The sequence below is a fragment of the Humulus lupulus genome, chromosome 2, assembly GCF_963169125.1.
Source record: "Humulus lupulus chromosome 2, drHumLupu1.1, whole genome shotgun sequence".
NCBI lineage: Eukaryota > Viridiplantae > Streptophyta > Magnoliopsida > Rosales > Cannabaceae > Humulus > Humulus lupulus.
Genome location: NC_084794.1, coordinates 107,695,181 through 107,711,809, shown reverse-complemented (window position 1 = coordinate 107,711,809; position 16,629 = coordinate 107,695,181). Strand labels below are relative to the sequence as shown.

Genomic DNA, 16,629 nt, shown 5'->3' with positions numbered 1-16,629 from the left:
TTTGGGAGTGACAACAAGAGATTATATATTATATGTTTAATGTAATATTAAATATTATACGTGAATTTTAAATTTATGTTTCCTGCTAGTTTTTTTAAAAAAGAAATTTGTTGCTAATTCACAGTAGATTATATTATATGTTTAATATGATTATTCTAATAGGTGAGTTTAAGTTTAATTAAATTTTATTTAAGTTATAAAACGTGTGATTTTATTATTTTTAAATAATTATCATTGTAAAAGATCTCAAAATATCATATTTTAATGTGTTTAATTGTTTATTATTTTAAAATAATTATCATAGTAAAATATCAAAAAAATATCCAATTTTAATTTGTTTAATTATTTATTATTTTTAAATAATTATCATTGTAAAATATCTTAAAAATATCTAATTTTAATTTTTTTAATTATTTATTTTATTTTATTTAAGTTTAAAAGATTACAAACCACCGTTAAATATAAGAATATTCTGTTAAATATAAAAATATTCTGTTAAATATAGGAATATTCCATTAAAATTAACATTAAAAAAAAACCTTTAAAACCAAGAATTTCCGTTATCTACACACTTATTAGTACATAGGAGAGATATATTTAAAAAAAAGCCTTGATTTTTGTATATGCCTAGTACACGATTAAAACCCCATATTTTTTAAATAACAAAATTTAAAAACCGTAAATCCATATGTATTTAAAAAACAAAACTTACAGGGATTGACAAAAAAGTTAAAACAAAATAATGTGCATGATGCATTGAAAACAAATTTGTAGGCTTTTTGCTATAATTAACCCTGTCAAAATCAATACCTGCGCAGAATCAATTTATTGAAAATTTCTGTAAATAATAAAAAAAAACTACGAATTGAATGGACGTCATATATGTAAATTTTATGTAAAATCAGTAAAAAAAAAATTTCTTACATCGATATGGCCAAATAAAAATAATTCAAATTCAAATGGCACACAGTTGCTATTCCCTCAAAACCAAACGAATTTGCAATAACCGAGAAAAGTTCCTAGTACAACTTTTGCACCACACCATTATTATGTAGGGACTGAATTTGACAGCTACAAACTTATTTGTATGCATAGTAGTAAAAGAGCAAAGATAGCCGGACAGGAATCATACAAAGATCATCTAATTTAGTATGAAACTCTGATGAACATTATTACTCTTCTTGCAGATTACCCCACAGACAGTAAGCTGTAGACTTTGCTAATTTGACCTTATATTGAAATATCCTTTCCAAAGAGTTGAGCTATTCCCTTCCCAGGGTCATCTTGTTTCACAATTGATTCTCCAACCAAAACCTGCAAAGGAATTATAAATATTTGCATTTAAATCAAGCATTCAAGTATCTATATCTCTCTCTACAACTATAACTAGGTTTAATTGCAAGAAGAGTGCAGAATTTCAACGAAGTTGATTGTAGTTGGCATCTTGAAGTGTATGAGTTTTCAATCTTACAGCCTTAACACCAGCTTCTTGCACATAAGCAATATCTTCAGGAGTAAACAACCCAGATTCTCCAACTACCTGAAAATATTGAAATGAAAAGAATTCTTACCACCATAAGATAAAAGATGCATAAGAAATTATATGTGTGTGCTTTGAGGTATGTTATGAAGATGGTAAGCAAGCCTCTTACAATAATGTCTCTTTCCCGGATCAATTCACCACGCTTTCCTTCAAGAAGCCGCTTTGTGTTACTTGTATCAACCTCAAAAGTTTCTGTGATATAAAAAAAAATGTCATTGCATAGAAAGATTATACAAACCCTCCAAGTTCATATAATTTTGAACTCCGTTGACCTTGCAACTAAGAGGAAATAACTGACGAATATAGTCAACTCTAAACCTTCCTTCTAAGTGTTTATTAACTACAAAATCCTTATATAAAGTATGCTACCAAAGCAAACATTGAAATATGTGTTCTTATGCCTGTTGGACATATGCAAGAATACATGGAATAGTAACCCTCTAATTGCCACATTTACCAAGATTGCGGTTGTTGATGCCAATAAGCTCAATCCCTTCTATCCCAAGAACACGATCCATTTCCCTTTCATCATGCACCTGCAAGATTATGCTGTTTTTTCAAATGGCAGGCTCGTGAAAAAACAGGGTGACAACAATGAGAAGACTACTGAGCATCCAGTGAAGTCTTAATGAACGCCAGCAATACTCAACATCTTTGAATCATGGTTTAAATTAAAACTTACTTGGATGGCCTTTTCTCTACACTGCCATTAAACAGCAACAAAATATAATTCCACACTTATCAATGAGGAATTTTAAATCTATTTTCAACTGAAACAAGATCAATGATAACTATGAAGAGATAAGTTGAGTAATAACCTCAACTAGAGTTGCTAAACCAAGCATCTTGCAGATCTTAACCATGTATTTGATGTCAAGATCAGGCAAAACAGCAGCAATCAAAAGAATGGCATCGGCACCTTTACTTCTAGCGTAGTAGATCTGCCATGCTTCAATGATGAACTCTTTGCACAATAGAGGGCACTGCATAATTTATGAGGGTTAGAAGCATCAGTTATGCTTACTATCATGCTTTCAACAATGAAGATTGGGAAACAAGATGTGTGCAGAAGAAACCTTCACTCCTGCATTTCTTATGGCCTCTATATTTTCGTAACTTCCCTGTAGAGAAAACAAGAAGCAAGTCCAGTGAAGTGAATTAGTTAAGTTCAATGCTAAAGATGTGTTCAGTGTGATTGTCAAAAGAAATTTGAACTGATTGTTACCTGAAAATACTTCTGATCTGCCAAAACACTAAGACAAGCCGCGCCACCTTTCTCATAAGCTTGGGCAATTTCAACCTGCGACAAAAGATTTTAGTAATAATGACAAATTCGATATCAAAGAAGGAAAAATAATAAAAAAGCCTCATAACGTTGGGACAATTACAAGTTCTCTTAGCATTGTTTCGGAGGTCAGAACAGAAACAAATCCTTAGCAAGAAAAACAAGAATAATTCATAAACCACATCAGTCTCCAACTTCTTACACTTGCTATATTGTTTCTGCATAAAGCATTATCAATTATCCAAGCATGTTCCAGGCAAAACAATAAAATTATGATCTTCAGTAATAGCCAATCAACCCGTTAGGAATTTAGGATACAATGCACAACCATTTAAGAACTTGTAAAAGATCAAATATGTAACATGATATTATGATAGAAAGGCAACTAATAACAGGCTAAAAAGGAGGCAGACTTACAGGATCAAAATTCTCTTTTATGACTCCTCTGCTTGGGGAAGCCTTTTTCACTTCAGCTATCAAACCTGGCAGACCAGTTCGCAAATTGGCTGCCTTGAGAGCTCCAACAAAGTCTCTAGGGGGAGGAACATTGTCCAAAGCTTTCTTCAATGACCCAAGAGGTTTCCTCCCCTTCAACTGCAAACCCAATACATGTATATTTATATATATGAAAATGGCAGGACACTCTTCAAAAACATATTATCTTAAAAACAAAAAGGAACCAAAAAGAAAGCATATCATTTGTAAATCAAGTCAGTAAAATCACTTGAGCAACTTCAACATCTTTGTTCCAAATGATTTCCTCCAAAATATTTCGCGGTGTGTTTCCCTCATTCTGCAAACGAAATTCAAAGGGTCCCACGTAGTGCAAAGGGGGTCCAGTTGGGGGCCTTCTCCTGATTCTTATACCCTGGCTTTTAGCTACTTCATCACGGAACATACCCACCTCCCATTCCGTGATCTTCAGAGGATCTGGTTCAGGTTCAGATTCACTCACAGGAGCAGCAGTGGCTGAACCATCCTTAGAATCCATCTGTAAAAACAACAAGCACCCGATTGATAAAAACGAGTAACTTAATATAAACTTCACATAAAAATTCAATTTTCGGTTTTAATGAAAAGAAAAAAATTCGATAGAGGCATGCACAGAATGATGAAACATGAAATGGGTAATCTTCAAATTACAGAATAAAGCATTGAGTCATTCAAAGAATCATAAAACTCCAAATGGGTAATCTTCAAAAATGGATAAAGACAGCTTAACTCAAAGCGTTTAAGGAAAAAAAAATTAAAACCTCTTGGGCTCGAATGGAAAAGGACGAAGATGAAGAGGACATGGAGGACAATGAGAAGGAGCCAAACGAGGACGAGTTGCCTCCTCTTCGGAGGTCCAAGGAGGAAGATGAAGTCGACCTCGAGAATGAAAATTTGGGTATGCGAGAGACGGGTGGCACCCCCTGAAATGATACCAATCCCTCCATTGTTAACACTGAACAGACCAAAGCTCTGGCTCTGGCTCTGGCTCTGGCTCTGGAGCTGTGTATGGCGAACTAAATTGCTTTGAAGTTCTATGGTATCTAATTTCTTATATTTTATTATATAATTGTTTTAATGAAATGGATTGATATGTAATAAATGAAATAATTTTTTTCTCAATGATAAATGAATTAGTTGTAAATTACATTTGTAGAAACGTCAATAAAAGTAAATTGTAACTTTCTTGGTATGTAATTAAATCTTATGATTAGGTTCATTGGTGTTATATGAATTTGTACAATTTGATACACCAATGCATCCTATTTTTTAAAAAATATACACAAATACATAATTACAAATGAGGAAAGAAGTTAATATGGTTCTGTATTTTATTTTATTTACTACAAATTCTATACAATTTGAATGACGAAAGGTGTGTTTGGTAGTAGGGACAAGTGAAACGAATGAACGAGATGGGCCCGGATTAATGAATAGATTTATAGTAAAATGATTGTACAGAAGAGAAAATTACATTTTATATATGAGATTTTTAATTGAGTTTACAAAATGATTGTTTTCTTTTAAAGAAAATTTAATATATAGCCTTTTTTTTTTAATTTCACTTTTATAGTTTTAGTGTCCTATATTTTTATATAAAAATTTGTTTATGTCATAGTTTTATTCTTAATGGGAAATTTGACTTTTTATGCTTAATATGAGTTGTAATTCAAAAAAATGATAGGCATTTTTATCGTTACAAAATAATGTCAATTCATTTTAGCATACCCAAAATACCCCTATCACAACTATCTCATCTCTTCCATTCTCTCTTCATTCTTCTTGTTTTTTCCTCACTCTCTTTCACTCACCTCACCTTACACCGCCACTAAGAGCACTACGGTAGAAGGAAGTCGAGCAAGGGACCGCCACTAAGAAAGCCATTTGTAGAGGGGATCAAGACCAAAGTAAGGGTTGAGAAATCTTGGAGAAAAATTTTATGGGTAAGCAATTTTATGGCAGTCCCTTGCTCGACTTCCTTCTACCGTGGTGCTCTTAGTGGCGGTGTAAGGTGAGGTGAGTGAAAGAGAGTGAGGAAGAAACAAGAAGAAGGAAGAGAGGAGGGAAGAGAGGAGGGAAGAGAGGAGATAGTTGTGATAGGGGTATTCTGGGTGTGCTAAAATGAATTGGCATTATTTTGTAATGATAAAAATGCCTAGCATTATTTTGAATTACAACCCCCTATTAAGCATAAAAAGCCAAATTTCTCTTCTTAATCCAGTTTTATTAATTTGAAAAGCTGTGTTTGTAATTTGATTATTTTTTTAGCTTATTTGATTTTTTTATATTAATTTTATATAACTACTTTTATATTAAATTTTTTCATGATTGTTTTGTAAATTTTTTATTAATTTTTTTTAATATGAGTTGTTTTTATTATTATTTTATTTATTATAAATATTTTTTCCTTTTTTTTAGATTGTATTTTGTTTTTTCAAAGCCTGGATAAGGTAACTAGTTACTTAATTGATTTTTTTACAGTTATGTAAAAAAAAAATCCTACAGCTAGATTAAATAACATTTATCCGAAGGGGTAACTAGTTATTTGATTTTTCACAGTTATGTAAAAAATAGTGAGATTAAATAACATGTATCAGGAGGGGTAACCAATTACAGTGAAATGAGTAACCTTCTGCCATAAGAGGGGTAACCATTAATGTGCAAAAATATAAAAATTATACTTTTCTTAATTTGTATGGGAAAATTTATTAAAGAAAAATTAAAGTATGAGAAACACAATTAGTAGCTAACTAAAATATAGAAATGCCACAATTTTTTATTATAGTTATGTTTTCTTTGATTTTGAAGGTAATTTTATTTTATTTTATAATTTTTCCTTCATTTTTTGATTATTTTTTCCTTACTTATTTTTTCTTCTACTTTTTCCTTTTTCTTTTTTTTTTCTACCAATTTTTTCCTTCATCATTTTTTTCTTTCCATTTTTCCATTCTTCTTCTTTTCATTTTTATTTATTTATCTTAAAAAAAGTCATATTTTTTCATACTCTATTAAAAATCTCATATAAAATGTAATTTCCTCATGATTTAAAAGTTTCATAATTATAAAAATACGATCTCACCTATACGTTAACACCTGAATAATTCAGTGTTGAAGAAGCAACTTAACATTAACTAGACAGCAAACTACAAATCAACTCATTGCTTCAATCCAAAATAAACTAGAAACAACAAAAAAAATATCGAAAATTTTATTCCTACATTTTAAAATGTGTCAAAGATAAACTCAAATATATCTCAAAACAACTAAACATATGCCCAAAATAAACTAAAAACAACTTGAAAACATTACCATTAAATACAAAGTTTATTTTCAAATATATAAATATATATATATTATATATAAACCAAAGGTATGCCTAATGTTATCCATATTTTCCACCTTGGACAGGTGGCATGGCCAGATGGGTTACATGGACTCTCGGGAGAGGCCCGGGCCCAACTAGGGCCCAGCGAACAATGAGCAACCGAAACATATCGACTCGCACCATGCTGAGCCCAATAACTAGTGAGTAGCACGAGCTTAGTAAGGGGGCCGGAACTAAGATGCAAGCTCGAACTGCCTTCCCGGGCACACCCAATCCCTATCCTCCGAGATCTAGATTAGGGTGGTGGACAATCCATTCCAAGAGACGGATCCCATCGAGTGGGATCTAGGCGAAGTCTCCAGGTCCATCGCCAATGCTCTGGCCCGCCATCAGGATGTCCGATCTATTATCGTATTGCAATGTCCGCCTTGGTAAATGAACCCGGATTAGGTATCCGGGTAGAACAAACCCAGTCCTTCCTACAACTGACGTGTCCCCGAGAAATCTAGCAGCTGGTCTCTCTAACTAACCTGCAGAATGGGGTACGCACGGAGCGTACAATGTTCCTAGGAAACAGTACTTCCACTACTCTGACAGATCCTATCCACAGGATCCCCCTGGTAGCCCACGCGGATCAGTCCGTGTCAACATACAAAGAGCAGCTGTAAGGCTCTACTACCTTTAAGCCCACCCAATGGGCTTAGATTAGCAACTTACAATCATGTTACACCCTTGTATTATGGCTTCGTTAGCGAGCACTTATAATTATATCTTATTGGGCCCGGATTAGTCCAACCCAATCACATGACTGCCTATAAATAGGGTCATTCGTGCATTGTAGCGAGGATCCCCGATTTTCTCTTGTATGCATAAGCGCTGCTGAACTTGCAGAAAACCTCCATTGTTAAACTGTCTAAAGCCTAATGCTAGTGAATCGCGGACTAAGGCTCATTAACGCTCCAACCACGTAAAAACTGTGATCTTGTTCATTTCTTAGCCTTTCTTTCTAGCTCTTATTTATGAATATATTTATAGTTTCTGAAACACTCGGTAAATATTTTTGTGCTTTCATTTAGAGCTAAAGAAAGCTTGAACCACTCCTTGTCAGCTAAAAAAATGGTGAACATCAGACATACCACGTTTGATCCCGCTCAACAGCAGCAACTACACGACAATGGAGAACCATTACAAAACTAGCAACTTCCTCAAGACCAACCGGAGGATGTGCCTTATCATGGGCCCCTGCCTAACGACTCCCAGAAGTTCAAAGAAGGAGGTGAATACAATGAAGACTATTACAAAGAAGATGGAGAGGGGTATGAAGACCGTAAGGTCGAGAATCCCGTCGATCTTGGCGAGAATGATGTGGAACCTGAATAGGAGGATCCAGAAGTGGTCCGTCTGAGACAATAGGTCCTTGACCAAGAAACAAGGATGGCAGAACAACAAGAGACCACCCGCCAGATGCAAGAGTCCCTCCTGGCTCTTCAAACTTTTATTGCTGCTCAGGGATTTACAGTCAACCCCTCAGTTGTTCCTCCCCCAGGAACTCAGCCGCATGTTCCGCCTACAGGGACTGGCGTACCAAACAATGCTACAACCCCTAATCCTCCTCTGGGATGATCCCCTCATACTAAATTCGGCCAATCGAACCAAGCTCAAGAAAAATGGAAAGCCAAAGCGGCCGATCCCATCGAAAAAGCAAACCCCAAAAAGAAAACTCATCCCGCTCCAAAAACCAGGCCAGACCCAGGGCATTTCTAGGGCATTTCCCTAGGAAAGAATGGATGAATCCTGTCCCAGGACGGAATCATCCGAACAATCCGTAAGGGAAACACTCGCAGGGTACTAAGCCCCGGAATGTCCCCAGACAAGACGATCAGGGAAGACATTTTTATCCCAATGCTTCCGTGAACACGGATCACGAAGGACGTAGACGCGGAGAGGAGCCGGAAGCGGTTAGTTGAGAGACGACACATCTTGCGTCGATTTGCGAGATGACCTCAATGCTTAGAAGGAGCAGGCCCGAAAAGAAAAGATTCGCCCTCGAGGAGGAGACTTGAGGAATAACCTCAACGATAGAAGGAACGAAAGAGTTCCCCTTGATGATGGAATGGCCAGGAAGTTCATGGAACAGCTGGCCGCTTTCAAAAAGGTCACAGACCGCTTGGTTCGGAAACAAGAAGGTGGAGGTTCTGTTTCTGAAGACAAAGAAAAGGAACCGTGCACCAAAAACATCTTGGGTGTCGTGTTACCCAAAGGGTTCAAGATGTCGAACATACCTGCCTACACCGAAATCAATGACCCAAGAGACCATCTATCCCGCTACAATCGCCTGATGACTGTAGCTCATGTTTGCGACAACAGAAAATGCATGTGCTTCTCGATCACTTTGGTCGGACCCGCCGAAGAGTGGTGGAAAAGGCTCAAGAAAGGATCAATCTAGTCTTGGTCTGGATTGCAGTCAACTTTCCGTAAACAATTCGTGGCTGCCCAAATACTAGACATGGAGGTTAGTGCGCTGGCCAACATTAAGCAACATCCTATTGAAACCCTTAGGGCTAACATCCAATGCTTTACAGAGGAAGCTTCAAAGACTAAGGTAGATGGTGGGCAACACTTGGTAGCCCTCTAGTTCGGAATCAGAGCTGGATCCCCTCTCTGGGATGACATGCAACGAAGTAAGGCGGCCACCCTTGAAGAATTTATAATGAGGGCTCAAGGCTTCATCAACTGGGAAGAAGCTCGAAATCCAAGATTTTGGATGACAGCAAGCACCATAACTAACATAAACCCTTCCCGGGTACAGAGCGCAGTACCCGAAAAATATTTATCCAGCACCACCAGCAGTGTCTAGACCCACTGGAACTCTCGGGATGCAGTTCATAACCCTGACCGTCTATGGGCCCACTTCATCGGGATGTTCTCCAGCTCATTCAACCCATTTCTTTGGGTATGGAGTAGCACCAACCGGATATAGTGCCTCTCTCGGAGCTGCTCAACCATCCCAAACTGAAGTAGTTAAGGATAGCATAAACCATTTCCGGGGAAAGATATCTGCGAAAAATCAGAGCTGGATCGAGCCCACAAATAAGGGAAAGAGGGGGTATGAGCCCCAATACACAGGATACACAAACTTGGTGGATACCCGGGAGAAAATCTACCTTGTAACGGGAAACGTAGTCCATTACTGAAAACCAAACCCCATGTTTAAAGGAGGAAAGAACCTGAGGGACACGAGCAAGCGATGTGCCTATCACAAGGACGTACGCCATACAACTGAGGAATGTCGTTAGCTGAAGGATGAGATTGAGAATTTGATCAAGCTGGGACACCTCCACCAGTGGGTCAGAATGCCAACTAGAGTTCCGGGACTGCCCACGGAACTTGGACAACCTTTGGCCCAGGGAGTACAAGTACCATACAGAACTGCTTAGGGAGGGTACACTCCATGATCGGAAGCACAAGCCCCTCAGGGGGCCCTAATAGTGCAATCGCCTGGGGACCCTATGGCTACCGGACCCGGGATGCCATATCCCCCCAGAACTGCACCCCCTTGGGTAGATGACCACGTAGCCATCATATTAAGATGACCGCACCTGGGAGGACCATCTCGGAATGACCAGAAGAGGTACCTCAGTGAGCTCGACCACAACCATGAGGTGTGAACATTGGTCCAGACTCTGGCCCACCGCTCGAAGCTGATGAATCTGTTGATAACGTTCACGGAGGAGGATGCTGGGAATGTCCACTTCCCGCATCATGACCCCTTGGTCATTGATGCCCAAATCGCCAACAAAAGAGTATCCTGAGTGTTGGTGGAAAATGGAAGTTCCATCAATGTCCTATTTAAGCCGGCCTTCACGGCGATTGGCTTAACAGAGGCGGACTTAGAATCATGTCCAACGCAGAGAAACGAATTCAATGGGGATTCATTGCTCCCGATGGTCAAGATTCAACTTCCTGTCACATTGGGGAACGAGGTTCAGAACTCGTTCAAATACTGCACCTTCGTAGTGGTGGACTGTCCCACTGTGTACACCGTGATTTTTGGGCACCCCACTCTAGTCGACTTCGGCGCCATTACCTCCATCCGCCATCTATGCATGAAGTTCCCCTCTAATAACGACGGAGTGGGGAGAGTATGGGGAGATCAAAAGAGCGCCCGAAAGTGTTATCATGTCTTCGCCCGACCAATCTTATGGTTCGTGAAGAGCCTTTCGAAGAGGAAAATGCTGATCCAATCCCACCACAACAGCCAACACGAAGGGTGGTCCAGGAAGACGACAAATTGGATCTCTGAATAGAGGCGGCCAGGGCATTAAAGTCCATGGAGGAGGTTGAGGAGGTGTGCATCAGTGACACTGACCCAACCGAAGTAATCCGGGTAGGAAGAAATTTGAATCCGGAGGTTAGGGCTGCCGTAATTGCCCAGGTAAAAGAAAATTAGGATGTCTTGGCTTGGTCCCACTCAGATATGATCGGGATTGATCGCAACATCATATGTCATGCCCTGAACATCGGCGAGAACACAACTTTCGTCCAATAGAAGCAAAAGCCACTGGGCGCGGAAAGGGCAGAGGCCCTCACGCTAGACATCGAGAAGTTATCCTCGATCAACTTCATTTGGGAGGCCCTGTATCCTGTTTGGCTAACGAATTCGGTGTTAGTGCCAAAACCAAACAGGACGTGGAGGACTTGCATCGGCTTCATGGATCTCAACAAGGCACGCCCAAAGGATCGCTTCCCTCTGCCCCAGATAGACTAGATGGTGGATGCTAAATCTGGGTACGAGTTGTTAAGCTTCATGGATGCCTACTCTACCTACAACCAGATTTCGATGCATGTAGCAGACCAGGAACACACCAGCTTCCGAACGGACAAGGGTGTATACTTCTACATTGTCATGCCCTTCGGGCTCAAGAATGTCGGAGCCACCTATCAAAGACTGGTCAACAGAATGTTTCAGAACCTACTCGGGAAGAACATGGAAGTCTACATAGATGACATGTTGGTCAAGTCCAAGTCATTGGCCCAACACGCAAACCACTTGGCGAAAGCATTCGTCATTATCCGAAAGTACGGGATGAAGTTAAATCCCAAGAAGTGCACTTTTGGCGTGGCATCCGGGAAGTTTCTGGCTTCATAGTAAGCTCAAGAGGGATAGAAGCCAACCCAGATAAGATTAGAGCACTAATCTACATGCCATCGCTGCAGAAACACAAAGATATTCAAAGCCTGACGGGAAGAATAGCAGCTTTAAGCCGCTTTGTTTCGAAGTCCACAGACAAGTGCATCCTGTTCTTCAACATACTTCGCAGAAACCAGAGGTTCGAGTGGACAGCCGAGTGCGAAGAGGCTTTCCAAAAATTGAAAGAGCATCTGGCCCAAGCGCCAATCTTGTCAAAATCGATGGATGGGAAGCCACTGTACCTATATTTGGCAGTGTCAGAACATGTCATCAGCGCTGCCTTAGTGCGAGAAGAGGGAAAATTCCAACTCTCAGTCTATTATGTAAGCAAAAGGTTGCTGGGCACGTAGTCCAGATATCCATTGATCGAGAAGTTGACATTTTCCTTACTGACCACTTTTAGGAAGTTAAGACCTTACGTTCAAGCCCATGCCATCAAGGTACTAACGAACCATCCCCTACGACAAGTATTACAAAAACCCGAGTCATCAGGAAGACTTTTGAAGTTGGCCATGGAACTAAGCCAGTTTGATATCGCCTGCCTCCCGAGAGTCTCCATCAAGGGACAGGCCTTGGCCGAATTCATCGCATAATGCACTGGGATAACTGAGGATGAAGAGCCAACTGACCCGTAGTGCCCGTTTGGAAGATCTTTGTTGGTAGAGCCTCCAAAGAGAATGGGGCCCGGGCAGGGATCATTCTAATATCCCCTCAAGGTCACCAATTGCAAAGCGCCCTATGCTTCCAATTCGAAGCGTCAAATAATGAGGCTGAGCACAAGGCCATGCTGGCCAGATTACGCTTAGCTCGAGGGGTCCGGGAACATTGAAGTCCACAACGACTCCCAAGACAGATTTTAGGAGAATATCAAACGAAGGGAGAGATGATGGCTGCCTACGTGACACGAACTCGGGAGTTACTCCAATCTTTCAAAAGATACTTCATTCGCCAGATCCCCAAGGAACTGAACATGTTTGCAGACACACTGGCAAAATTGGCCACAGATGTTGAAGTAGAACAATCCGGAGTAGTCCTGATCGACCATCTACTCGCGCCCAGTATTCAAGCCCCCGCAATCATCAACGCCATCAATTACACAACGTCCTGGGTGGGGCCTCTCATCCATTATCTAACCACTGACAATTGCCCATGGACAGGGTCGCCACCAGGAAGCTTCAGTACCAGGCTCCCAGATACATCATGATGGACGACAAGTTCTATTGTAGAGGGTTGTTCATGCCCTATCTTGGATGCGTATCCAGGATTGAAATGAGCGCAATCATGCACGAAGTGCATAAAGGCTTCTACGGAGATCACATAGTCGGACTTAGTTTGTCTAAGAAGATCCTAAGGACAGGATATTTTTGACCAACCATGAAGAAGGACTGTGTAGATTACATCTACAAGTGCGAACAATGCCAAAGGTACACGAAGATCCTGCGTGCTCCTCCAACGGAGATAACCCTGATGACCAGTCCCTGACCTTTTGTAGTTTGGGGAATTGATTTGGTAGGATCCTTCCTGACCAGGAAGGGCAGAGTAAAATATGCCATTGTAGATATCGACTATTACACCAAGTGGGTCGAAGCAGAACCAATGAGCACCATTACCTCCAAAAAGGCCCTGGACTTCGTCATCAACAATATATTATGCCGATACGGCCTCCCTCAAAAAATCGTGTCCGACAACGGGAAGCAATTTGATAACATCCACTTCATCGACTTCTGTGAAAGACATGGAATCATCAAAAGCTTCTCCGCAGTCGCAAGGCCTCAAGCAAACATGCAAACAAAGGCCGTGAACAAGATTTTGAAGGGGACACTAAAGAAAAAGCTACAAGCTTGCAAGAGCAAGTGGCCAGAAGAGTTGCCCCGCGTCCTATGGGCCTACCAGACCACAGAAAGAACATCGACCAGACATACTCCCTATTCGATGGTGTACAGATGCGAAGTAGTCATCCCAGTAGAAACTGCGGTCCCGTCTCATAGATGAGATACGTATGATCCTGTCCGGAATCACGCCTTACTCTAGGAATCCCTGGATCTCATCGAAGAGATCTGGGAAGAGTCATAAGTGCAGCTGAAGATGTATTAAGGAAATATCGCAAGGCATTTTAACTCGAAAGTTAAAAGTCGAAGGTTCAGAATTGGCGATCTAGTCCTGAGAAGAGTCTTCCTTGCATCTCAAGGTCTGAGAGTGGGGTTTCTAGGACCTAACTGGGAAAGACCCTATGAGATCATAAACGAAGTATGTCCGGGAACATATTGCTTAAAACAGCTATACGAAACAGAGGTTCCAAGGGCCTGGAACGCAGAACACCTTCGCCGGTACTATCATTAGTCGGGAGGATTTAACCCTGTTTTTTCTAACATTTTTACTTTCAAGTAATGTATACCTCAGGGTTATTTCTTATTTAATGAAAATGGTGAACAAAACAACATAAGAAATGTTTTAAGAAAAGAAAAAGTTCATGTCTGTCTTTAATTTTTACACGAACAAATGACCTAAGACTACAGTCTTTGGTCACTTGGGGGGTAGGACCATCTATACAGTCCAAGATTAAAAACAAAAAAGGATGCAAGGTTCAAAGCCTAGTCCTAATTGTGTAGATTGGGGGTCCAAAACCCATCTCCCAAAAAAGGATTCAAGGCTCAAATCCCTGTCCTAATCCGGATTCGTATTGTTCATAGAGGGGGGTTTTCCAACTCCCAAAAGATTGGTCCGGACCTATTATGGTCCAGGATAGCCTAATCCCTATTTATTGTTTCCCTATAACGTTCCAAGATCGTTGGAACTTGAATCTTAGGTTTAAATTTATTAAATTTAGTCTTGTAAACGGTCCAAGCCGTTGGAACCTAAACCTCGAGTTCAAGATAAGTTAATCAACTAATATCATTGTTGATGCTCAAAATCCCATGCTTGTAAAAGACCCAAAGAACGTACTTAGGCCCCCATATGCCTACACTTTCGTTAGATCCTCGGGTCGTCACCCTCTCGCGAGGCCACCATGTGTGCCCAAGGGGCATGCCCAAGGGGCATGCCACGCGAGGCCACCATGCGTGCCCTTGAGTGAGACGCCTGCTTCGGATGCGAGACGAGGGCTGGTGGCACGAGGCCATGCCTCGCGAGGCGCTTACACGAGGCGCCTGCTTTAGATGCGAGACGAAGGCTGGTGGCACGAGGCGCTGCCTTGCGAGGCGCTTACATGAGGCGCCTGCTTCAGATGCGAGACGAAGCTGGTGGTACGAGGCGCTTACACGAGGCCATGCCTCGTGAGGCGCTGGCACAAGACGCCTGCATGTGGCGCGAGACGGAAGTTGATGGCGTGAGGGTGTGCCTCGTGAGGCGCTGGCACGAGATGCCTACTTATGCCTCGCGAGGCCTCGGTACGAAGTGGGCCATAGTCACCGAACGGAGCATCTCCTAGCCTCGAGGGGTGGCCTCGCGTGGGGGCATCCCATAGCCTCATGGCCTCGCGTGGGGGCCTCTCCTAGCCCCGACGGCCTCGCGTGGGAGCACCTCATGACATCTCCACGAGGGGCGGCCTCATATAGCCCCGCCATGGTTAAGCTGCGAGGGCCTCGCGTGATAACATCTCGCGCCCTTCATCTCGAGATGGCATCTCCCATGGAGACCTATGTAAACCCCACCGTCTAGAAGTGAAAGCCCAAGTATGATTCCGAAGGGTCATGATGGTACAATCTCGTACGGGGTATGGCTTGTAAGGCCCCGTACGTCTGACCGTGGCACTCATGTTAATCAGGTAGTGGGAGCACTAGGAGAAAGGCCGTGGCCTGCATACTCCCAATCAGATGCCAGAGTCGACACCACTACCACTTGCACCACTCCTCTGACATTGGTACGGACAAGTAATGGAGACATCCTCCTAGCACCTGTCCCTGTACTGGTTGCAAGACCACAACCTCTGAAAGCACTCTCCAGGCAGTGTACCTATGTACCGCTTGGTCCCCTGGACCACAGTGTACCTAGGGCCATTAGAGCCCACTATATAATAAATCCCAATACCACATGGAAGGGGGTTGGAAAATTTACTGTAGCAAGTGTATCCCAGTGAATGAAAATTGATTTCACCATTGTTCTGTTGCAATTGTTCTTAGAGTTGATACTTAGATTCCTAGAGCTTTTCTTTGCATAATCTTGACTCTCTAATTTTTCTGACTTAACTTAGTTGACGAGTTCTCACCGTCAACAGTTTGGCGCCGTCTGTGGGAATTTAAGTACCAAGCTACTGTTCTGCCATTACTTTTGGCAAGAAGAAATGCCAAGACATTCAAAGCGACTCAGGGAGCCACGAGAGGTGGAGGTCCACCTTAACGGAGTCCAGTTGAAGGCCTCCATGAAGGACCCTCCTCCACCCAGAGACGTGGAGCCCCCAAGGGACCCTGAGGTTCATGAGGGTGATAGAGAGGCCTCGTCACCGGGCGTTCCACCTGGAGAGAGTCCTCCAAGAGTACCACCAGGAAATGCTAACGAGTTCCCGCTCCCTAAACCACCACAGGTACCGAACTCCGGCCGGCAGGACCCGGGCCCCTCTACGCGTAGGCATGATAAGCATCCCCGGGTCCATTCCGTGAGCTCTAGTTCGAAATCTTGATTCTATGAAGAAGAAATACGTGAGCTCCACCGTAAGAACCAAAGGTTGGAGACCACCCTAGACAACATGCAAGAGGTGCTGAATGGCCTATTGCAGGGTAAGTCGAGCGTGACCTTACCCAAGAGAAAAGAGAAAGGCCGGTTGGGGGTATAGACCACCGTACTGGTAGATGATGGGA

At 41.7% G+C, this 16,629-nt stretch overlaps 1 protein-coding gene across 1 annotated transcript; it reads right to left on the bottom strand.

The window, feature by feature from the left end:
* Positions 1-870: 870 nt before the first annotated feature.
* LOC133818339 (indole-3-glycerol phosphate synthase, chloroplastic-like) lies at positions 871-4,367 on the bottom strand. The gene is made up of 10 exons (XM_062251134.1): positions 4,082-4,367; positions 3,553-3,819; positions 3,246-3,422; positions 2,769-2,843; positions 2,620-2,664; positions 2,362-2,526; positions 2,001-2,079; positions 1,653-1,735; positions 1,472-1,540; positions 871-1,314 (listed from the first exon to the last, which is right to left on the bottom strand). The coding sequence occupies exons 1-10, from the start codon at positions 4,265-4,267 to the stop codon at positions 1,231-1,233; spliced, it is 1,230 nt and encodes a 409-aa protein (XP_062107118.1). The 5' UTR covers positions 4,268-4,367; the 3' UTR covers positions 871-1,230.
* Positions 4,368-16,629: the final 12,262 nt, after the last annotated feature.

What these genes read in the sequence shown, in the direction of transcription:
- LOC133818339 (XM_062251134.1), bottom strand. Translation starts at nt 4,267, where the DNA reads ATGGAGGGATTGGTATCATTTCAGGGGGTGCCACCCGTCTCTCGCATA. An exon ending in AAGATGTTGAAGTTGCTCAA is followed by an intron (nt 3,423 to 3,552) that starts GTGATTTTACTG and finishes TTGGGTTTGCAG; the next exon opens with TTGAAGGGGAGGAAACCTCT. An exon ending in TAAAAGAGAATTTTGATCCT is followed by an intron (nt 2,844 to 3,245) that starts GTAAGTCTGCCT and finishes CTTTTGTCGCAG; the next exon opens with GTTGAAATTGCCCAAGCTTA.